Genomic DNA, 24,076 nt, shown 5'->3' on the forward strand with positions numbered 1-24,076 from the left:
ACATAGATGGGATAGTGCCCGCCAGCCTTATCTCTCCTCTAAGTACATTTAGTCCAACTTGTGAAAGAGGCTACACAAATACAAAGTTTGCACAACAGGAGATTCGACAATCCCTGATTGCACATGCATTGCATATTGTCAGGGTGGAAACTGAACCGATAGAACCCCAGAGCAGTTCTGATTCTGAGGAGGAACAGCAATCCATGGGAGAGGAGCGTGCTCATCTCTCACAGGCACAGCAACTGGCAGAGATTCCTCCTGCCAGCATTCCTGGGATAGATAGTGACCCTGGCAGCGAGAGAGTGCTGGAGGGGGGCTTGCTGGATGCTTGGCACCGGCGCAGGGAGCGACGACAGATGGAGGGCGCAGAAAGGAGGCGTAGTGCTCGTTTGGCGCGCAAGCAATGGTTGCGTCCTGAGGACCCAAGGGTAAGAGGGAGGATCTCTCCCTAGCCCATAAGTTCAGGGTCTTCCCATGATTCTCCTTCAAATGAGGACCAACTGCCTAACCTGGAGCATAGGCTACTCTGCTATCTTTCCCCAGTGCTGTTCCTTGCTTAGTCGCTGGTGATTAGCATCTGAAAGAGTCATTAAGTTGTAAAAGGATTAAAGCCTTGAAAATAATCCTTTTGTCTGTGTCTTGAGTTGGCTATTGGAGGGGACTGCAAGAGGCAGCTAGGGCGCATCCTGACAGCTTGGTCCCCTTCCTCTTTTTTTTCCCCTCTGCTCCTACTGCCTCTGGAGGCTGCCATGGACCCAGCGGTGCAAGCTCTCATGCAAGAGAACCAGGCTCTTCATGATCAAGTGGCTCAACTGATGACTGCCGTACAGAATCTACAAGCTGCGGTTCAGTCCCCACCACCTCAGATTCCCCCCCACTGCAAGTGCCCGGTGGCTCTGCCAGAGAAGTTTTCTGGTGAGAAAGGACTTTTTCAGATTTTCCGGGCCCAGTTGGAGCTGTACATGCACTTTTGACCTGAGGATTTCCTGACAGAACAGGTTCGCGTGGGCTTCATCATTAACCTACTTTCAGGCGTGGCAGCTAAATGGGCTTTGGGACTTCTTCTTGCTAATGACCCCCTGTTTGGGGACTATCAAGGTTTCACGACAGTGATGGCCAGTTTTTTCGGTGACCCCCTGCGCACGCAGATGGCTTCTCGGGATATTCGCCGCCTCAGGCAGGGCAAGGACTCAGTTTCCAGCTACGCAACAACTTTTCACTTGCTGATGCAGGATTTACAGTGGAATGATGCTGCGCTGGTGGCTCAGTTTTTGGATGGTTTGAACGACGAGATCTTGGATGAGTTGGCACGTACGCCTAGCCTGCCTACTTTGGAGGACCTCATCCAGACCTGCCTCCAGATAGATAGTCAGCTGGAGGGGTGCTGGCAGACCCGTTTGCTGGGTGTTCCCTGGCTCTCTAAGCATAATCCTCAGATTTCTTGGGGGCTTCAGCAAGTGGAGTTTGCGTCTCTCTACTGCTGCGAGCATTGCCTCCCGACTGAGGCACCAGTCCCAGTCCAGGCCTTAACGCTTTCCTCCCCCTCCTCATCTGCTTCTGGCAGTTCTTCAGCTACTGTGATCCTCCCAGAGAAGTATGCAGCTTTTCAGGATGTTTTCGACAAGAAGGAGGCCGACCAGCTTCCCCTCCACTGCCCTTTTGACTGTGCCATTAACCTCATTCCTGGGGCAACCATCCCCGTTGGCCGGCTGTATTCAATGTCTGAGCTGGAACTTCGAGCTCTGCGGGAGTTTTTGGACACAAACCTCAGACGTGGCTTCATTCACCCCTCCCCCTCCCCCGCCTGCGCCCCTACCATTTTTGTGTCCAAAAAATTGGGAGAACTCTGCCTGGTGCTCAATTTCAGAGTGTTGAATTAGATCTCGATCCCTGACAAGTACCCCCTCCCCCTCATACAAGAGATGCTGGAGTGCCTGGGGCGAGCTACGATTTTCACAAAGTTGGACCTGCGTGGCGCCTACAATCTGATTCGCAACTGGGAGGGGGATGAGTGGAAGACCTGTTTTGGCACCCGGTACAGAGTGTACGAATACCTAGTGATGTCATTTGGGCTTGCCTGCGCCTCCCCACGTTTTCGCGCTTTATGAATGCCTTCTTCCAGGACTATTTGGACACTTTCCTCATTGTGTATCTCGATGATTTACTTATATTTTCTGAGGACTCCCATGCCCATCAGCACCATGTTTCCACCGTCCTCCAGCACCTCTGCGAGCACCATCTTTATGCCAAGCTGGAGAAATGTGCGTTTGACCTAACCTCTTTGGACTATCTTGGCTACATTATCTCAGCTGACGGTATCAGGATGGATCCTGCAAAGGTCCAGGCTGTCCTCTCCTGGCAGGCTCCATCCACCAAGAAGGACTTGCAACATTTTCTGGGGTTTGCTAATTTTTACAGAAAGTTCCTGCCCAGCTTTGCTTGGCTGACATCTCCTCTCACGGACCTCCTTAAGGGCAGGAAATCTCCTTTTCATTGGACGGCATCTGCCGCACAGGCTTTTGAGGAACTTAAGAAGCTTTTTAGTTCTGAGCCAATCTTGTTACATCCTGACCTGAGGAAGCCTTTTGTAGTGCAAACTGATGCCTCTGACTTTGTGGTGGGGGTGGTGCTTTTTCAGCCAGATCGGGTGGGCAGTGGGTTGCAACCCTGCGCCTACCACTCCAGGAAGCTGAACATGTCTGAGAGGAATTATACCATCTGGGAGAAGGAACTGTTGGCCATCAAGTCCACTTTGGAGACTTAGCGTCATCTTCTGGAAGGGGCACAGCACCCAGTTGAAGTTAGAACCGACCATCGCAACCTGGAACATCTTCAGACAGCCCATGCCTTAAACCAGCGGCAGATTAGGTGGTCACTTTTTTTCCCCCTGGTTTCACCTTAAGATTTGCCATGTGAAGGCCTCTGACAACCTACAAGCAGATTCTCTTTCTTGTAAGCCTGACCTCCAGCCAGGGGGTGAGGGAAATCCCCCCCCTCTGATACTTCCCCCCCAGAGCCTGGCAGCGGCTGCGGTGCCTCTCTCTTGGGAGGAGTGCCTTCACTCTGCACAGGCTGAGGATGCTTTTGTCCACACAAAAGTAGAGGAATTGAGGCTAGCCTCTGGCCCCCCCACTCTACCCCCTTCTCTTTGCGAGGTGGCCTGCTTTACCATTCCAGCTAGGTGTATGTGACTTCTAGACTCCTCTGCGAGAAAGTTCTCCATCAGTGCCACGACTCCCCCACTGCTGGGCATTTTGGCTTCACCAAGACCCTGCACGGAGTGACGCGGGATTTTTGTTGGCTTCGTGTGTGTCGGGATGTCAAGACTTATGTCGCCTCCTGCTCAACCTGCTAGCAGGCGAAGGCCCCCTCAGGCAAGCCCACAGGCTTGCTTCACCCCCTGCCTACCGCCTCAGGACCTTGGAAACTGCTCTCCCTTGACTTCATCACTGACTTGCCTCGCTCACACGGTAAGACCACTATTCTGGTGGTGGTGGATTTGTTTTCTAAGATGGCCCATTTCATCCCCTGCTCTGGTTGCCCACAGCCAGGGAGACGGCAGAGCTTTTTTTGGTGCATGTTTTCCGGCTCCATGGATGGCCCGAGGGTCTCATTTCAGATAGGGGACCCAATTCATTGCTCATTTCTGGAGGGACATACTTAGGCTTCTCCATGTGACACTCCGTCTTTCCTCCACCCACCATCCACAGACCGACAGTCAGACCGAGCGCATCAATGTGACTCTGGAGCAATATTTGCACTGTTATGTCAATTACAAGCAAGATGACTGGTTTTCCTTGCTGCCTCTCACATAATTTGCTTATAACAATGCCTGCCATGCTTCTACCCACCAAACTCCATTTTTTGGGGGGGGCAATTTTGGTTACCACCCCAAGGTTTTCCTGTCCACCCTACCTCCCTCTTCGGTGGCGGCGGCCCATGAGTTTTTAGAGGAGTTGCGAGCGGTACACCACCTCTTACGGGACTCCCTCGAGCAAGCCAAGACAGCCTGCAAGGCCTCTGCGGACCGGTGGCACCAGCCAGGTCCATCTCTGCAACTGGGGGACTGGGTTTGGTTGCCCACCCAATACCTCCCCTCTTACTCACCCGCAAGGAAACTCGTGCCTCGCCGCACAGGGCCTTTCCAGATTACGGCCCAGATTAACCCTGTTGCTTTTCACCTGGCTCTCCCCCCCTCCATGAAGATCCATCCTGTTTTTCATCGGTCCTTGCTGTCCCCCCTGGTTTCTGGTGACCCTCATTGCTCGTTTGGCTCCCCCCCTGCCGCCAGTACTGCTTGAAGGGGAGGAGGAGTTTGAGGTTGCGGAGATTCTGGACTCCCGCTTTTCTCGTGGCCACCTGCAATATCTGGTGGACTGGAAGGGGTACGGGCCAGATGAGCGATCCTGGGAACCCGCAGAAAATGTGCATGCTCCATTGCTGCTGAGGTGCTTCCACCAGCTGTACCCCCACAAACCCGGGGCCCCAGGGGAGGAGCACGAGGGGGGGCCTCATGGGAGCGGGGATGATGTCAGGGTAGAAACTGAGCTGATAGAACCCCAGAGCAGTTCTGATTTGAGGAGGAACAGCAATCCGTGGGAGAGGAGCTCGCTCATCTCTCACAGGCACAGCAGCTGGCAGAGATTCCTCCTGCCATTATTCCTGGGATAGATAGTGACCCTGGCAGCAAGAGTGTGCTGGAGGGGGGCTTGCTGGACGCTCGACGCCAACGCAGGGAGCGACGACAGATGGAGGGCGTGGAAAGGAGGCGTAGCGCTCATGTGGTGCACAAGCAACGGTTGTGTCCTGAGGACCCAAGGGAAAGAGGGAGGATCTCTCCCTAGCCCATAAGTTCTGGGTCTTCCCTTGATTCTCCTTCAAATGGGGACCACCTGCCTAACCTGGATCATAGGCTACTCTGCTATCTTTCCCCAGTGCTGTTCCTTGCTTAGTCGCTGGTGATTAGCATCTGAAAGAGTATTTAAGTTGTAAAAGGATTAAGGCCCTGAAAATAATCCTTTTGTCCATGTCTTGAGCTGGCTATTGGAGTAGACTGTAAGAGGCAGCTAGGGCACATCCTGACACATGCAAGTACAGTGCACTGTGCTCGTATGCTCTTTCACTGATTTAACCTGATGCATATCAGAGGCAGAACCACTGGATTCCTCTCTCTTCTATGTACATCATTGTAATGTGTGAAGAGTCTTTTTTCCTAACAGAGGACCTTTTTAGTGGTGGCCCTGCACCTCTGGAATCAGCTTCCATCAGGGGTTTGCCAGGCCCCTTCTTGGCAGATTTTCAGGAAGATTCTGAAGATCCACCTGTTATCACTGGCCTTTGTACAAACTGTGGGCTGTAGGTTTTATTGGTGTTATTTGTTTTTATAGCGTTTTGTTGTAGATTTATATACCTCCTATTTGTATTCACATATTTTTGTATTTTTTATCTTGTACACCACCTTGAGAGGGTTCTACCCTTAAAGGCAGTCTAAAACCCACTATAACTAACTAACTAACTAACTAACTAACTAACTATCGTATCAGTGTCAGTCTAGGTGCTTATACTGGGTAGTATTCAATAGGGGTGGTATGTGTGCAGCCAGCCCTACTGGGCCCCGGCCTGCATGTGCCCAACCCTGCCAGCCCAGGTCTATGTGTGGCTGCAATATAGTGCTTCCGGGAGCAAGCCCCAACACGTGTGAAAATGCTGGATTCTGGAAGGGCAGGCTGGCCATTATTAGTTTATTCCAATAGATTTCATCATTTTTTAAAAATTAAACTTTTTTTCTGTACATTTCCAGTTCTGTTCCACATTCTGCTTCTGTTCCAAGTTTTGATCATCATTTGTGGAAGCAAGAACTGCTTCCTGTTCAAAAAGCAACTACCTAAGGCCACTCCAAGCTATGCAAATATTTCTCTCAGCATATATTGAATGTGCACATAGCAAACTGGTTATGTTTATTGGCTCTGAGTGACCACAAATTAGCATAATGCCTTCTGTGTGCAATCTACATTTTCTTTAAAAATCATCCACACACTCATATGTTGCAGAATTACAAGTAACAGCTTCCCCACATGTTTTTTTTTTTTAATTATTTGCACCAAAATGTCAAAAAACATAATCATTTTTAACTGTGGTCAGTTTGAGTTGTGGGTTCAACCAGTAGGTTGAACTGATACTTGCTTATCAGGTCACAAGGCTTTGGTGGCAATAGAAGCCATAATTCACCCCCTCCCAAAAGTCCTTTTTGCAACTCTTAAAGGAACAGCACCCCATTGGAGTCTAGATGAACCTTTCTCAGCTTGATCCCTCCAGATGTTTTGGACTACAACTTCCAGCATTCCTGACCACTGGCTATGTTGAAGCCCAAACATCTGGAGGGCACAAAGCTGACAAAGGATGGTTTAGACTGTAGTGTATGTTTAGCAACCCTGTGATCCTGTGTGCAGTCTACATCACTCCTGTCCTCTTTTGCCTGTCCACTGATGTAGAATGATATATTTTGAGCAACCATGGAAAGAGTCATGACTGAATTACAGAATAATGGAAGACACTTTCTTCTCAGGTGACTTAATAAGGAGCACTGATTCTAAAGAATATTGATTACTTGAAATCATGTAAGCACATATTCATCAATAGGAGGAATCATTATGAGGAAGTAGATTTTAAAAACTTTCTCATGGTGGGCTGATCTACATTGTGCCTGCCATCACAACCAACTCAGGATCCTGTCAGATTAAATGCACTCACATTAAAACGTGATTATCCACACTCACCCATTTTCCCCGTTGCGGTTCTTGATCGAATGCGTAAGCTCGGTTTACACTCGAGAGCTGTGCTGTTTTCCTGCTCTTAAAGATGGGGGCTCTCATTGGAGGAGCAGAAACTCTTCCTGTTTCTGTTGATTCCCCGCCCACTGTCCCTCTCTTCCTCTATCCCTCTGTGTGTGTGTGTGTGTGTGTGTAGGGATGGTGTGAGCATCCTGTTGGAGCTCAAAGCGGTGACAACTTGTCCCTTGCTGCTGCCAGTGTAGCAGGTGGGGGTGGAGGAAAGAAGGAGGCACCTATCCTCTTCTCCCCCCCACCTGCTGAACGCCAGGGCAATAGGCTGGGGGGTGTCTGCCGATGCTCCTTTCCCCACACCAGCCCTTTTCAGCCGGCATAAGGAAGAGGGGCAGCGGTGACAGCACCCAGAGCTCAGGTTGGGGGGGGGCTGCTAGCATCTTCAAAGCTTCAAAGCTGCGCAGCTTCGAAGACTGTGAGATGACATTGCCAAAGTTAAGCAATGATTGATTTCAATGGAAGGGTACTTAGCATGTGCTTAACTCCCCCACTGAAATCAAGGAGACTTAACACTTAAAAGTTCTAAATTTTTGGCTGGATCTTATCTCAAGTACAAAATGGGAAATACATCATTGTTCTCTTGTGCTGCTAGCCTGCTAAGAAGACACTATAATAATAGTAGCTGGCTTCTCACACTTCACTCTGATTTTCATTGAGCTATTGTAATTTATTCTACTTCAACTATATTTTTATTCCCAGGGTGTGGATTTTGCTGCATTTACAGGACATATGTTTGTTGGAATTTGTCTTGTACTTCTGGTCTCCGTTCCTTTCCTAAGGCTACTCTATTGGAACAAAAAACTTTACAACAAAGAACCTAGTGAAATTGTTGGTAAGTTCAAGCTTGATATCATATATATAGTTGTGGATCTGAATAAATTTGCATAATGAAATGAAACACGATTTTCTTTCTATAATCATGGATTAGCCTAGGTGACAAGCCCCCTTCAAACCTTGAGTGTTTGTTATACTAATGGACTGTTTTATTTATTTGTTTGTTTGTTTAATTAATTTATATTCCACCTTTTTGCCAAAGAATGGCACTCAGGACTGCTGAAAGTAAAATCCGGATTAAAAACAAAATCTTAATTAAAATATAACATAAAAACAAAGAAATTAAATATAACATAAAACCAAACATAAAATAAATTAAACATAAGGTAGAAAAACACACGTTAAAAATGATTCCTCCTCTCTACTTCTCAAGCCATTATTTCCCCTCTTTACCTCAGTGTTGAGATTTGCTACTGAGAATTTGTACTTCATGAAAGTGTATCAGATTCAATGGATGTAACAGCAGGGCCTGGGGATTTGGGCCAGGGCCTCCTTCAGATCAGATGTGTGAGTTCTCTGGAAGAGAACTTTTCCAGGGCTCAGTTCCATTCCATTGCCCAGGATGTAGAATGTCAAGCTAGGATTGGGTGGCTGAAAGGAAATAATCCCATTAAACATGCCTCTCTGGGCTAGTTGCTACGAACTCCCAGGTAATTTTTTTCACTGAATCTGTTTCATTTCAACTTCCTACCCCCAATCATTCCATCCTCTTATCTGGATCTCTCTGAAGCCCCAGTGCCTATTAGGCAGAGTGAGGCAGTCACTTTGGGTTGCACATGTTGAGAAGTGGCCACAAGTTGTTGGAGGAGAGAGTTTAAGCTAGCCTACTGCCTTCAAGTGTGGTGAAAGATGCTGCCCCACTTCCAGTGTTGAAGAAAGATTCAACTGCCAGCCCAGTTGGCTTTTGTACGTGGAATGGGAGGGGGCACTATCTTGCTCTTTGCCTCAGGCAGCAAAATGTTTTGGCCTGGCCCTGTGCGTTTTGAACCTCTTGCTGTTTGACTCACCATCTCCTGACTAGGGATGCACGAAAGTCACTTACCTGGTCTCGCAGCTTGCTTAGCGGTGGGGGGGAGGCGCTTCGCTGCTCCCCCCGAAGTTCAGGCCGTGGGGGGGAGGCTTCCCGCCTCGCCCGGCCGAAATTCAGGCCGGGGGGGAGGCTTCCCGCCTCGCCCAGCCGAAATTCAGGGCGGGGAGAAGCGCCCCGTCTCCCCGGCCGCGAACTTCAAAAGAAAAAACAACAACAACAACACGCCCCTGTGATAGGCTACGTAACGATTAACATAGCCTATCACGGCTAGATCTGCAAAGTCAGCCGTGATAGGCTACGTAAATCGCCACGTAGCCTATCACGGGTGACTTTGAAAAAAAAAAAATGCGCGTACGCAAATGGCGGCCCCCATAGGGAGCTGCCATTCGTGTTCCTTATTTGGTCCCTGTAGTCTACGTAAAGATTTACGTAGACTACGGCGAAAATAAGGGCAACGCAAATAGCGTTGCCCTTATTTTCGCCGTAGTCTACGTAAATCTTTACGTAGACTACAGGGACCAAATAAGGAACGCGAATGGTGGCTCCCTATGGGGGCCGCCATTAGCCATACGTGCTTTTTTTTTTTTCCAAAGTCACCCATGATAGGCTACGTGACGATTAACGTAGCCTATCACGGCTGACTTTGCAAATCTAGCCGTGATAGGCTACGTTAATCGTTACGTAGCCTATCACAGGGGCGTGTTTTTTTTTTTTAACTTTTCTTGTAATGGCGGCGGCGGCGGCAGCCAGTCGAAAGACTGGCTGCTGCCCCCGCCCCTGACGAAGACCTGCCGAACCGCCGCCGGGACCCGCCGCCAAGAGGGACATTTGTGAAAGGTAAGTCCCATCCCGGGGAGGGGGGCGGGGGGCGGGGGGGGCAGAGAATTTCTCCCCGAACAACCTTCGGAGGACCGAATGCGTTGGCACTCGGCCCCCCGAAGTTTCAGGGAGAAATTCTCACCCATCCCTACTCCTGACTTGATTTCTGTATGGACTTCTCTCCTAGATTTGACCATTGTCTTGAACTGTGAACATATAATTTCCCTGTTAAGAGAAGCCTTTAGTCTTGATCCAGACAAAATGTATCCCTCGTCCTGCGCTAGAATAATTTCATCTCTGACCACATGATCCTGGTCTGGCCGAAGCTAGCAACCTGACTATCTAGCACAGTATCTAATGTCAACAGTATACAATTCCTATTAGGAATAATGATGGAAACAGATTTTTCTAGCCATATTAAAATGTGTGTTGCTATATGTTTTGGGGATGTATTGGTCATAGAGGTGACTATGATAAGGATTCTGAAATGTGTAGGGTTTTCTACTGCTTTCTTGAGCTTACAAAGCATTTCTGTTTGTCTATTTTACCTGTGAGTTGTTATTTGTTTTCATTGTTGTGCATTATTTTATTCTTGGTATATTATAAGCTGCCTTGTTTATTTTATGGGAAGATGGGATAGATAGATAGATAGATAGATAGATAGATAGATAGATGACAGATAGATAGATAGATAGATAGATAGGAGGTTGTTCTCAACTTCAACCCTTCCATTAAGTCTTTTAAGTCTTTTAAATTAAGTTGGAGAGAACATGTCTTCCAGACAATGCCTCCCAATCATTTTTGATTGATATCTAATAGCAAATATTTTGCATCGGTACATGCACATACATCTATATGAACAAAGTCACAGGTTTACATGGTCCTTCTAGCCCAGTAGTGGGGAACCTCAGGCCTGGGGGCCAAATCTGGCTCTACGGGATTTCCCAGAAGGCCATGCCCCCTTTCCCCCAACCACCAATAATATGTGGTTTCCTGGCTTTTGTGCAGTTTTTTCCCCAATTTGAAAGTTTGAAATGCCTCTCCTTTTAATTTTTTTTTAATAATTTAATTTTAAAAATATATACAACATATTATAAACTCATCACATAAAAAATATAAATGCAATCCACACTCACAGAAAATAATCAGCTTTGGAACTTAAAGATATTCTTTGGTACCAACAAATTCAATAAACTAAATCCCTCCAAGAGGACTTTTGGGTCTCTGGTGGCATGTATTGAGCAACACCTCTATTCACAAATGCAAAGGAGGGAGACCAGATTTCAATAAAGCAGTCCCTTTTTCTAAGTCCTTGAAGAGGTCTGCTATGATGTGTCAGATGCTCTGCCAGAGCTTTTTGGCAAACCTTCGTTAGCCAACCTTGTAAAGTAAGATAAAACCCGCAGTCGACTTCCAATGCTGAGCAATTTATAAATGGGCTACTGCTAACAAGAAGTTTAACAAATCCTTATAGATAATTTTTCTACTAACATTGTCATGAATGGATAATAAAGCAAGTGGTGGGTCAGGACTAACTGAGACATAATGTCTGAGAGTATTCAAAAAATGAATCTGAGATCAGAACACATATACCCTGGAGCATTTCTACCACCTGTGCATCCAAGAGCTTATAGTGTTACAACTAGGGATGGCACAGGTGCCCAATTCCATCCAGGAATCTGGCGGAACCCCCCCTGTCCACACCCCAAGCCCCGCTTGCTTAGCCCCTGCCCATGCTCACCCCCTGCCCAGGCTTGGCAAGTGGCCTGCACTCATGCCAGTGGCCTCATCAAGCTCTGCAGTTGTGATTTTTTGAAAAATAAAATGGTGATTGCAAAAATGTGCATATTTGTGATTGCCATTTTTTTTTAAAAAAATGGTGACCATGGAGCTCAACGAGGCCGCCAGGGTGAGTGCGGGCTGCTCGCTGAGCACGGGAGGGGTTTGAGTGTGGTCTGGGGACTGGTGAGCAGGGGCGGGGCAGGGTGGGCCCCCAGAGAACCTGGATGGGAGTGGGTTTGCACATCCCTAGTTACAACCTCGCCAACAGTTAGGAGATAAAGTGGAGTACATACAATGTAATCTAAGTAGGGTATAGTACCATCTGTGGACAACGTTAATTGCATTCTCTCTGAGCCTGGCAGAAATGGTATGGAATGGGAACGCTTCCCACAATACTTTCCACTTTGCATCAGATATTGAAGACACCAAATCTGCCTCCCAAATGCCTCTCCTAAGGCTTATTTACAGGCAGTAAGAGCTTTAGGCCACAATGTTCTGCTATTGTTTGTGTTTCGAGCTGCATCCCTTTTGCCTTTGGCCCCCTTTCCTTTGCCTTCAGTTCTGCCCACTACTGGAATGTGGCCCTGAGTGTTTATGTGACACTGAATTTGGCCCTTGGGCTGAAAGAGATTCCCCACTCCTGTTTTAACCCCTGTAGAAGGACTGTGGGAATGAGATGTACATCCACATCGATGGTTTGCGTTATATGCAGGATTTTGGCCTTGACTGGATTGGATCCCCGCTCTTATTTGATATTTTAAGTGACAGGCAGTTTCCTACAAAAGTGCAACTTTCTTATCTGACTTGCTACATATACATTTTGTACTCAGGATACCGGTACCTGGGTACAAAAGGCGTCGCAAGAAGCAGCCCTCAGTTAATCGATACTGAGTAGGGCTGTGCACTGCTTCGGCCCAAAGCCAGAGTCGAAGTGGACTGCTTCGGGCCCCTTCCGAGGTGAAGCAAAGGGGGCACGAAGGGGGCTGAAGTGAGTCAGGGTCTCTCTGAAGTGCTTCGGTAGGCTTCAGATATTTGCCCCCCTGGCCTCCCTGCGCTGGCGCCTCCAGCTCCTTCCCTGAGCCACCACAGGAGGAGTCACCATTGTCGTCACTGCTGCTGCCGTCACTGCCATCGCTGTTGCTGCCACCTTCGCCACTGCTGCCGCTGCCACTGCTACCACCATCATTGCAGCTGCCAGCTCCTGAGCCACGGCAACTCCCTGCCACAAGAGCCGGCACGTGTCCAGGGCTCAGGAGCTGGCGGTGGTGGGCGGTGATGACAGTGGTGGTGGTGACAGCAGCGGCGGCAGAAAAGGTGGAGGGGGAGGCATCGTCAGTGACAGTAGTAGAGGTGGCGGCAGCAATGGCGGCGGCAGCAGCGACGACAGTGACTCCTCCTTGTGATGGCTGCTGGCACAGGAGCTGGGGGGTTGTGCAGCATGGTCAGGGCCCGCCCGAAGCAGGATTTGGCCATCCAAGTCCCACTTTGGGTTCAGGGCCGAGGCAGTTTGGGGGCCCCTGAATCAGCCCGAAGCAAATCGGGCCCACCTCAGAAGCCCCCAAGTGGCTTCCGAGTCAGTTCAGGGGGTCCATGCACAGCCCTCGTATTGAGGCATGAGCCTGAAATCCTAAAGGCACTTGAAAGCAACATAGCAACATTCCCTTGAAAGCTATGGGGAGTGGAACATTTTCTCAAACATGAGGTATTTGCTGTAAAAAGGTGCGCTGTAGGATGCACTGTTGTTTAAAATAGCACGATCATCAACATCAATGTTATATTTAACCAGCCAAAATGGTTAAATATATTCAGAAAAAAGGCATATCCAGGCTCAAGTTAGACTTGTCATCTGTGGTGCTCTCCCGCCTACTGTTGTCAGGTTCGGCAGTTTTCATAATTAGAAAACTGTGTTCTCCCCCCCCACATCCCCTACAATCAGCAGCAGCTACAGCACGATGAAGCCAATCAGTAAAGCAAACAGTAATGCACTCGTTCTATTACCACTTTCTGTGAAATGGGATGAGAGAGGTGATCAAAGAACATTTCATTAAAAGGGAACTGGAGTAATTTGGCTTCAGAGAAGTAACAGAAAGTGTGCAAGATGTCTTAATGGGTCTTCTCAAACTCTAATTGCCATGGTTTTGGGGGGTGATCTTCAGTAGGATTGTTTGAAGCAGCTGTTTCAATCAACTCAGTGGCTGCTATGTTGCCCCCTGAGTACCAATCAAACAAGCACCGAATGTATGTATATAAAAAAGCACCAGTTTACTGTTCTCCACTGCTTTGATTTCCTTGCTTGTCAAATCCTTTTGAATATTGTGTGTCGCTGTTTAGCTGCTTAAATTAGAATGGATCCATAAGACTGATCCTTCACTGTAATAAGGCTGCTTGCACTCTGTAGGGATGTTCATATGCATCCCAGTCTTAATTTTTCTTTTTGGCTATTATTTGAAAGTTTTTTAAAATTATTCCAGAGTACTGTTCCACTGTTGTCCCACTTTTGTAGTAAGGAGGCTGCACTTCTGCAATTTTTCCCCCTCCTGTCCCAATCCAACAATTTTAATACATGCAACAATGTATTTTATTTGTTTATTATTTGATTTTTACAATCACTCTGGTCTCCAGAATGCATAGAAAAATGGACTCTAGATGCAAATACTGGGAACAGTTTCTAAAGGGCATTGTTAGCATACTTTCTGACAAAGGGGAGATATGATAGGTGTCTTCAAATATCTGAAGGGCTGTCCTGGAGAAGATGGAGCAGGCTTGTTCTTTGTTGCTCCAGAGACTAGATCCAAGAGGTAGAAATAGCAGGGAAGCTGATATCAGCTAAACATTAGAATAAATGTCATAACAGTGAGGGCTGTTGGGCAGTGGAACAGACTGCCTCAGGAAGTGGTGGGTTCTCTTTTGCTGGAGGTATTTGAAGCAGCGGCTGGATGGCCATCTGTCAAGGATGCTGTAGTTGCATCCTGCATTGCAGATTTTGCATTGGGTGTGGTTGGACTAGATGCACTCCCAGGTCCTTCCAACTCAATGGTTTTATGTCTGCTATAAATACAAATCAGGAGTCCAGAAATGTAAGGAGTTTAAACTAGTGCTGTGTTGAAAATTTCTCCCACATTTTGTTCAGCCTTTCTCATTCAATTTGATAGAAAAGAAATTGCTTTTGAAAAGAAATGCAATGATGAGGAAATTTTGGAGAAATTTCTCCAAAAAAGAAATGTTTTGGGGTGTTTTTGGGTTTCTTGTGCTTACCTTACTTAGAAGGTGGCCAAGGAGTGTGCTCAAGTGTCCTGTCATTCATTGTACAATAATCTCCTCAGCAGCTTGCAGACTCCTTGGCTTCCCACACTTCAATTAAAGCCCAGGGGAAAACATCAAGAGCGAATTCCTCCCATGGGGCCTTTTCAGATCAGGAAGTGAAGGATGTCTGGGAGGATAGCAGTGATTAGGTAAACTCAAAAACACCCGAAAAATAAATTACAAAGCACCCTGAGAATGAGGCATAACAATGGAAACCTCTTTCATGGGGAAAGAAAACTTTCAGGAAATAGGACAGATTTTGACACAGCACTAGCTCCACTGCTTCCCTGGAGCTACACACAACATTGCTTGCCTCACACCTGCATTGTGGTGGATGCCAAATGGGGGGGGGGGCAGCCTGCCAACATAGTTGATGCTATTGTAGAACAAAAAAACCAAAAGCACTTACAAAAAAGAGAAAGAAGCTGTGCTATAATCCCTGTGCCAATGATGAGCCCTACCTGTGAGCAACTGCTGAGAATTTCTCCTCCCTCTGGAGAAATTTGGTGAAATTGTCTCCCCAGAGTCTCTGCCCACAAATAGGGTGGAGAATGTCAAGACTCCATTTGCACAGAGCTCTAGTCTAAATCCTAACTAAAAGAAACGAAATGAAATCACTGAATCCTTCCATTTTTCAAAATAGACAAGCTGCTGGGGGGGGGGGCGGGGAAGGGGGCATGTTACAGGTTTGGATTGGCCCCAGAGGAATGATGCTTGGGCATAGTTTGTGCTGCACAGCATATGGCAACTCTGTTGAAATTAATGAGCTTCAAATAAATGTTCTGATTTCCCAACTGAATGTTCTTGTTTGTTCAACTGAAGCCTGTAGCTTTGCAATCGTCCCAAAATCTGAGAAGCTGGTACTAACCTAGTTCACAGCATCTTTTAACTTCCTACATTCTTGATTCTTCAACTGCCTTAGTGAACAGATAATGATTGGGTCTCTTCTGTACATCTTTTCCCTGTGATGTTTTCAAATTCCACAAGGAATACATAGTCATCTTTTGAAAAATAACGACTTGTCTTTTGCAAAAGGACAAAACAACAGCATTTGGGATTGTTCAGATTTCATCCTAATTCTGTCATGGATAAAAATAATATGACAAGTTGGGACATGTGAACTTTCACTGGGTAAAGGGAGGGAATTGAGTCTGGAGGAAGCACGCTGGCTGCCCTACATCCCCCAAAGTATCCTTTTCCCAGCTCTGGGTGGCTGTGGGCTACCGTCTGCTTTGCACCGCTCTCTGGACCAGGGCTATTCCCTGGCTGCATAATGACTGTGAGTATGTGCAGCCCTCAGTCTCTGCTAGTTTTGGGGAGAAGTGGAGGGAGGTGTCATCCTCACCCCTGCTGTTTCTCTGTAAGAGAAGGGAGCCTATAACATTGGCAGAGACATCCCACTTTAGTAATATAGTGAGGAATTCGCATTAAATACGCTGGAAATTTGGTTTATATTTGCTACAGTCTTCAGGCTTTTCTACATATTGAGGCTTTTAACTCACCACTTTACATGTGTTTTTTTCCCTGGGGGTTTCTTTCTCTACCTTCCTACATGTTCCATTACACAACCACTAGGTGCTGCTGTGGTAGAGCAGAATTGCACAAATATAGGAGGGTTTCATGCTGACATTCAGAGAAATCCTAAACTTTCCTCATTACGAAAACACACACATGCTATAATGGTTGCAAAGCACAGGAGAGGCCCTGGAGGAGGAGGATGTCATGTAAAGCACCCACAAACTACCGTGAGTGAGGAATCACAAGCGCACAATAAATGCCTTGTGTAGAAAGGCTCTTCGCTACAGAAATGTTGAAATGTAATGATAACCCTTTAGACTCTAAAGCAGGGGTGAGCGACTTCCAGGGGCTGGGCAGGGCATGTTGCCTTCCCAAATCCTGGCACTTCTGCACCAATTTTAGCTCCTTTTTGCTGCCACTGTACCACCAAAATTCAGCAGCAAAATGTTAAAAGGCGCTTTCCCCCCCTTGCTGATGACACCACCAAATTTTAGAGGGAGAGCAAGTGGGGAGCACAAAAAAGGCCATAGTGGCTTTATGTGGCCCATGGGCCATGTATTGCCCTCCTGTGCTTTAAAGGCCCTGAGCTGTAGGAAACCCAGCAGGGCGGGGCTTTGGGGGGAAGGGGGTGGGGGCCTCCAAAAGAATGGGTGGGCTGGAAAGGGAACCCTCCTGGGCTGCAGGTTCCCCATCCTTGCTTTAGAGACACAATTGCGAATGAGTGTACCCTTAGTTCAATCATGTATCATGTTTGATGCTCTGACTTGGATTCCTGCATTGAGCAGGGGGTTGGACTCGATGGCCTTGTAGGCCCCTTCCAACCCTACTATTCTATGATTCTATGATTCTACCCACGTTTTTCTAATAATGTGTAATAAAGTGATCAGACAATTTGAAGTCATAATCTTTGATAATTAAGGCCGCAATGATATGCACACTTACCTGAGAGAAAGCTTTGTGGAACCCAGTGGGGTTTACTTCTTCTGAGTAAACATGCATAGGCTGTTCGGTGAAAGTATCAAATTAAATTAGGTATGGTGTGATGAGGTGTTGCTTGTGAAGAGCCATCGCCATGATACAGCAATTCCTGGCATCTTAAGTTAAAGCAGGCATGTAGAGTCTTAGGCCTGGAGCCCAAATCTGGTCTGCCTGGGGTATACCTGGCTCCCTGGGGTTTGTCAGATGGCTACGTCCCTTTCCCCTGACTACCAACCATTTGGTGATTTCCCAACTTTTGTGCAGTTTTTCTCCATTCTAAAGCATTGAAACGCCTCTCCTCCTCTTCCACCACCTCTTTTATTTGCATGCCACCTTTCCACAAAATTGTGCCCAAAGTAGCTCACAACATAACACATGAGTAACAGTAAATATAATTTACAAAATATCAAACACACACACACACATATATATATATATATATTCAAAAAATACAATAGAAACAATTACAAATAACCATGATGTTGACAGATAAATACATAATAGAAGTATGTATTCAATACATACAATGTATTGAATATCAATACATACAGTATCCAATAAAATGGGACAAATAAACTAAACTAATCCAACAACTAAGCACTAAACAATAGAGAGAATAAAGCACAATACAGAAATAATAAAAAAAATGAATAAATCTCCATTTCACATGAGGTTTCTTCACAATTTGCCTACAAGCACAGGTTGGCAGCCACACCTCTTACTTTTGACAGGCTTCCTTCCTCCAGCTCTCACCCGCATGTCCTCTCATAGTTCCTTCCACATCTCTCATCTGGGGAGGTAAAGTTTGCCAGTCATTCTTCAAGCCCCACATACGCCAAAGTTTTGACATTACTCAGCCTCTCCCCACCAAGCACTCCTTCCAGTACTGGTCTTCAGGCAGCAGGCTTTATCAGGCTCCAAGGTGGTGGGTGGAGTGAAGCAGATGGAAATGCTCAACCCCTTGATCCCTCTCTACCAAACACCCCTTCCAGCACTGGTCTTCAAGCAGACAAGGCTTTATCAGACTTCTCTCCTAAGGCTTTGGGCATCTCTACACCAGCCTAAAATCCTGCTTCCATTTTAAATGCAGGATCACAACTGACTCCCTTTACATATGCTTCCTTTCCCCGCTTCTCCTTTCCCCTCCCCCCACCTTCTCCCCGTAGCTGAGTCCTCCATTATATTTCATTGATCTCGCTCCTCTTCTTGCCACTTTTACTCTTTTCATGGAGGAAACTGAAGCGGAACACAATGGGGTAATTTGATAGCTCATTATCTGCAATCTATTTAAAAATGGAACAAAGGGCATTTAGTGCAGGAGACGCCTTGGATGATCACGCCAGGGTTATGGCATCATGTAAAGAGCCCGCAAACTTCTGTGAAGGAGCAATCTCAATCGTAGGATAAAAGCTCCATGTGAAGGACATGTTACTGACAGTAAAAGCTTTAACCAAAAATATGCTGATATACCCTTTTGCTTTGACCCAGCCTGCCCCTGAAAGCTTCTCTGAAATAGATTTTGGCCTTCAGGCTAAAAGAGGTTCAACACCCATGGGTTGAAGGATTTCAGGTAGCAGGACTGGAAAAGAATTTTCCTTGAGACCATCTTGGAGAGATGCTGCCATTTGAAGTAGCAGCACTGTGCTTGATGAAGCGCTAGTCTGGTATTTTGGTATGTTCTTACAAAAGAAAAGAAAAAAAAGAGAGGAAGCAAACGAAATTCTCACCCACCCCCCAAAATGGGTGTGTAGGACAATAATACACCCACTTTGTAGGCAGAGTCTTATTTTATTCAACAAATACAATCCTGCCCTTTCTAATTTTTGCCAACATACCATAAAAAATGTACCAAAAGTGATTTGTGCACACCATTATTGATTTCAGAAATGTACTTTATGTCCTGAAGAAACTTCATTATGAACAAATGTAAGTGAAATATTCATTTCTCAGGTTATTACTGAAACCATTTTCAGTAAAACCATACTCCTTTTTAGAGCAATCTCACACTTAATACAGGCTATCGAGTACATCAGGTTTAGATGGCTGGTTGCATATATTATTCTTTTCTTGACCCCAGCAATTATTTAACTGTGCAGAATTTTTTTTTTTGTTACCAAAGTGAACAATATATATCCACTTCTGAAAAGAGTATAATGAATTGCAGAGAGATTTCTTTTTCTCTAGACAGTTGCCAAAGTGCAAGCTTATACTTTAATGAAAAATAATACTAACTTAATTTTGGAAATGTTGTGACCTAGAAGCATGACACTCTGAGTTACAGTGTCTTGGGAGGGAGTAAATGGGAATTGTTTTGATAGTTTTCAAGGCTGATGCAATTTTCTCAGTAACAAATTACATTGTCTGGTTTTAGTTGAGCGAAGAGCAGTAATTTGTGATTTTGAACTTGCTCCACTGATGATGTAAAAGGGCACTGAGCTGCTATTGTGCAAATAAGAGACGGGTAGGTAAACAGGTGGTGAAACAGGCCAGTTTTGTTGTTATGAAGATGTATTTCCTAGCTGAGGTCCATGGCAGAAGGCACGGGGTGTATGATAGGAAAGCAGACCCTCAAATCTAAATAGACAAGGAAAGTTGTATTACTGGCACCATTTTGGACACTGATAAATTAAAGAATGGGAAAAATGCAAGGCAATAAGGCAGCCTTCCCCAGTGAGGCATCCTCCACATTTTTGGGGCTACAGTTCCTATCAGTCTCAGCCAGCAAAGCCAATGGTCAGATGAATGATGGGAGTTGTAGTCCAAAACATCTGGAGGACACTAAGTTGGGGAAGGCTTCATCTAAATAGACAAGGAATGTCTATTTCATTCATGAAATGTAATGTCTATGACATTCCATTTCAGGAATGTCTATTTCATCAGGCATCCCACACCTGATGGGAGACAATGTGGAAAGGCTGACAGCTGAATTACTTTCAATTCTTTGTCAAGACACCTGTTTCCTCACTGAAAACATGTCTTCACCAGAAACCTAGAAATGTGGCATAATGTTATGTTTGGCCATGAAAAGCCCAGATTAAAACCTGCAGTCCACGATAAAGCTCACTGAATAGTCTTGGATAAATTGCTATCTCTCAGCTTAACCTACCTCACAGGGTCATTGTGAGGATAAATAAGAAAAAAAAGTATTTTGTGCATTGCAAAGTACTATAGAATGATAAATAACTACTACTATTAAAAATAATTTCCAATGCACTATTTTTGAACCACTTCAGTTCAGAGCTGTGGCTAGTCAAATGGCTTTAAAATCTTATATGATAAATTATTATAATGATTACATTTCCAGGTTTCCATGAGTGTATGTGGAAAGTAGCTAGATATTGAGCATTGAACAGATATATCTTGCAGAAACAAGCAATTAAATTGATACTGTCATGGGCTATTAATCTGAACAAAGATCTCGGATAACTTGAGATTCTTCCCATAATTTTCTACTTTCTGTTTACACTGTCAGCCTGGGCTATTTTCCAGAGTTCATAGTACATGAGGTTTGCCTGCAGTTTGGACTATTATATGCATCTGAAAATTCCACATGAATAATGGGCAAAATATGAGAACTCTGTGGTTTTCGTATTACTTTTGCAAAATCTTTTTGCCACCTTCGTTAAACTCAAAGCAGCCTATACCCTAATAAAATTGCAAACGAACACAAAATATATTGCCTGGTAGATCTAAAAAGTATTATTCCTCAGCATCTGAATAGAACACTAAGCAGTGGAAGCTGGTGGCTCCAATGTCAGTGGGACGGTGAATCTGCTCCGAGTTTTGGTCAGAACTCTAAAGGAGCTATCCAAGGTGCTTCCACTATAGTCCCTGGCAGGGCATCACAGGGGCTGTAGGATAGAGCAGTTAGTGGGTGGTTCTGTTGACTGGATAGAGGGTGCTCAACTTGTTCTGGATGTGGTTGCCTCTCCCTGAAGCAGCAGGTTCATAGCTTGGGGGACCCCTGGAGCCAACTTTGTCACTTGAGGCTCAAATAGCCTCAGTGGCATGGAGTGCCTTCTACCAACTTCAGTTGGTGGCCCAGCTACGCCCCTTTCTGGACAGGGCTAACCTGGCTTCAGTCGTCTATGCTCTGGTAACCTCCAAGTTAGGTTACTGCAATACACTCTACATGGGGCTGCCTTTGAAGATGGTTCAGAAGTTGCAGCTTGTGCAAAATGTGGCACCCAGATTGATAACAGGGCAAGAAGGTCAAAACATATAACACCAAGTCTGGCCCATTTGCACTGGCTGCCTCTATGCTTCCGAGCCCGATTCAAGGGGCTGGTTTTAACCTATAAAGCCTTACGCTGCTTCGAACCACAATACCTGATGGAGCGCCTCTCCCAGCATGAACTGACCTGTACTGAACTGTTCAACATCTAAGACCCTCCTCCAGGGGCCTTCTCTGAGGGAGGGTCGGAGGGTGGCAGCAAGGGAGAGGGCTTTCTCATTGGTGACCCCCCTATTATACAATGATCTCCCTGACAAAGCCTACCTGGCACCAACATTGTCATCCTTTAGGTGCCAGGTTAAGAGTGCCCCCTTCTCTCAGGCATTTGGCAGCATATAATGAGTTTTTAATCAGGTCTTGGATTATCTTTGCTTGATTGTGTTGTTTTTTTATATATATGTTGTCTGGGTGTGTGCTGTCTGTTTGTATGTTTTTATGTAAATTGTTTTGCATCTTGTATCATGTATTTTTAATGGTTTTTAATTTTTGTGAATTGTCCAGAGGATATAATAAATGGAATGAAATGAATGGGAAAAAATCAATCAGAAATTCCATTTAGGTTTTGGATAGGTTTTCAGATTATAAATGATATAGCTGAGGTATTTTTTTTTAAAAAAACACCATGATTCAAGTTGAATGCTTAAATTGTTGTTGTTGTTCAGTCGTTCAGTCGTGTCCGACTCTTCGTGACCCCATGGACCATAGCACGCCAGGCCTTCCTGTCCTGCACTCTCTCCCGGAGCGTGCTCAAGTTCATATTCATTGCATCCGTGATGCTATCTAGCCATCTCATCCTCTGCCGTCCCCTTCTCCTTTTGCCTTCAGTCTTTCCCAGCATCAGGGTCTTTTCCAGGGAGTTTTCTCTTCGCATTAGGTGGCCAAAATATTGGAGCTTCAACTTCATTATCTGTCCTTCCAATGAGCAGTCAGGGTTGATTTCCTTTAGGATGGACTGATTTGACCTCCTTGCAGTCCAGGGGACTCGTAAGAGTCTTCTCCAGCACCACAGTTCGAAAGCATCAGTTCTTCGGCGCTCAGCCTTCCTTATAGTCCAGCTCTCACAGCCATACATTACTACTGGGAAAACCATAGCTTTGATTAGACGGACCTTTGTCGGCAAGGTGATGTCTCTGCTTCTTACTATGCTGTCTAGGTTGGCCATAGCTTTCCTCCCAAGGAGCAAGCGTCTTTTAATTTCATGGCTACAGTCACCGTCTGCGGTGATCTTGGAGCCCAAGAAAGTAAAATCTGTCACTGCTTCCATTTCTTCCCCTTCTATATGCCAGGAAGTGATAGGGCCAGATGACATGATCTTAGTTTTTTTAATGTTGAGTTTCAAACCAGCTTTTGCACTCTCCTCTTTCACCCTCAACAAGAGGCTCTTGAGATCCTCTTCGCTTTCTGCCATTAGGGTGGTATCGTCTGCATATCGGAGGTTGTTGATAATTCTCCCAGCAATCTTAATTCCGACCTCTGATTCATCCAACCCGGCATTTCTCATGATGTACTCTGCATATAAGTTAAATAAGCAGGGTGACAATATGCAGCCTTGAATGCTTAAATACCACCATATTATATTGACAATGGGATTATATTTGATGCTTAACTATGAAGAGGTCTATGTTAGACTAAACTCTACATTAATCTTTTATACATCAGAATGATCAGATGCCAAGAGAAAGAAGAGGATTTAAAAGCTGAATAAGATTCCAGATTCCCGGTGCTCTCTAGATAAAGTAATTACACAAACTGACAGAGCTAAGAATAATGATTCCATGAATATTTAACCTAGCTGAAATTAAGAATTAACTATATGTGTGAGCAAAATGCCTGTCACAGCACATTAGTGCTAAAAATGCTCCAATACGTAGTGCGAGACTGTATCCACACAGTACCACTTCCAGCTTCACACATTTTCTGTATGGTACACTTGAATTTCTGCATGCCTGGTCCTTGAAATGGACTCCAGTCCAGTGTCAAGTAATGTGCTGGAGAACAGACTTAGGAAATGATTGATAGAAGTGCCAGGGGACGCACAACCTCTACACCACCTTCACTGGAATTTTCTGTCTCTCTAGCGATCAAACGAACAAGTATGGGATGACCCGAGGCATGCTAGTTTCTCACTTGTTGCTCATCTTCATGGTCTTGTTTGTGTGAACAGAAAGTGTGAGCCGAAACAACCTTTTCCTGGACTTCAGAATATTTAGCATTGGTTTTTGAGGGTTCACAGCACTTCACATCCCTTCACTTCACTTCACTTCACTTCACTTCACAGCACTTCACATCCCTTTCCCTGCAGTCCTTACAATAAGAGCCCTACTCAGATGATAAATCTGTATTCACTGGCCACATTGGGTGGGTGTGGGGCAGGACTGTGTCTGCAGGTCTTGCTCAATCTCTGTGTATTCATCCAAAGCCCTGAGCAGATCCTTCATGGATATGGCTTGTAGACACGCATAGGCTGTACTACTTATACATAGTTTAGTGTTTCGAGGACTTCCCCTTGAACCCCCTGCCAAAAAAAGCAAAAAAAAGAGGGACAGGGGGAATGCGACCCTCTTGATTCTCCTGGACCTCTCAGCGGCTTTCAATACCATCAGCCATGGTATCCTTCTGGATAGGTTGTCTGGGTTGGGAGTTGGAGGCACTGCACTACAGTGGTTCCGCTCCTAATTGGATGGCCGATTCCAGAAGGTGGTGCTGGGGGATTATTGCTCTGTGCCATGGCGATTG

The 24,076-nt window shown here is 45.7% G+C and overlaps 1 protein-coding gene across 2 annotated transcripts in view; it reads left to right on the forward strand.

Annotated features, from left to right (window-relative positions):
• The window catches only part of OCA2 (OCA2 melanosomal transmembrane protein), a 287,533-nt gene that overhangs the window by 141,714 nt on the left and 121,743 nt on the right, over positions 1–24,076 (forward strand). For both annotated transcript variants that reach the window (XM_084841774.1, XM_084841775.1), the window contains exon 14: positions 7,542–7,674. In XM_084841774.1, the coding sequence (XP_084697900.1) occupies positions 7,542–7,674 (133 nt within the window). The remainder of the gene's footprint in view (positions 1–7,541; positions 7,675–24,076) is intronic.

Source organism: Heloderma suspectum, chromosome 3 (assembly GCF_057233095.1).
Source record: "Heloderma suspectum isolate Gila_16-S chromosome 3, 16-S_ref, whole genome shotgun sequence".
NCBI lineage: Eukaryota > Metazoa > Chordata > Lepidosauria > Squamata > Helodermatidae > Heloderma > Heloderma suspectum.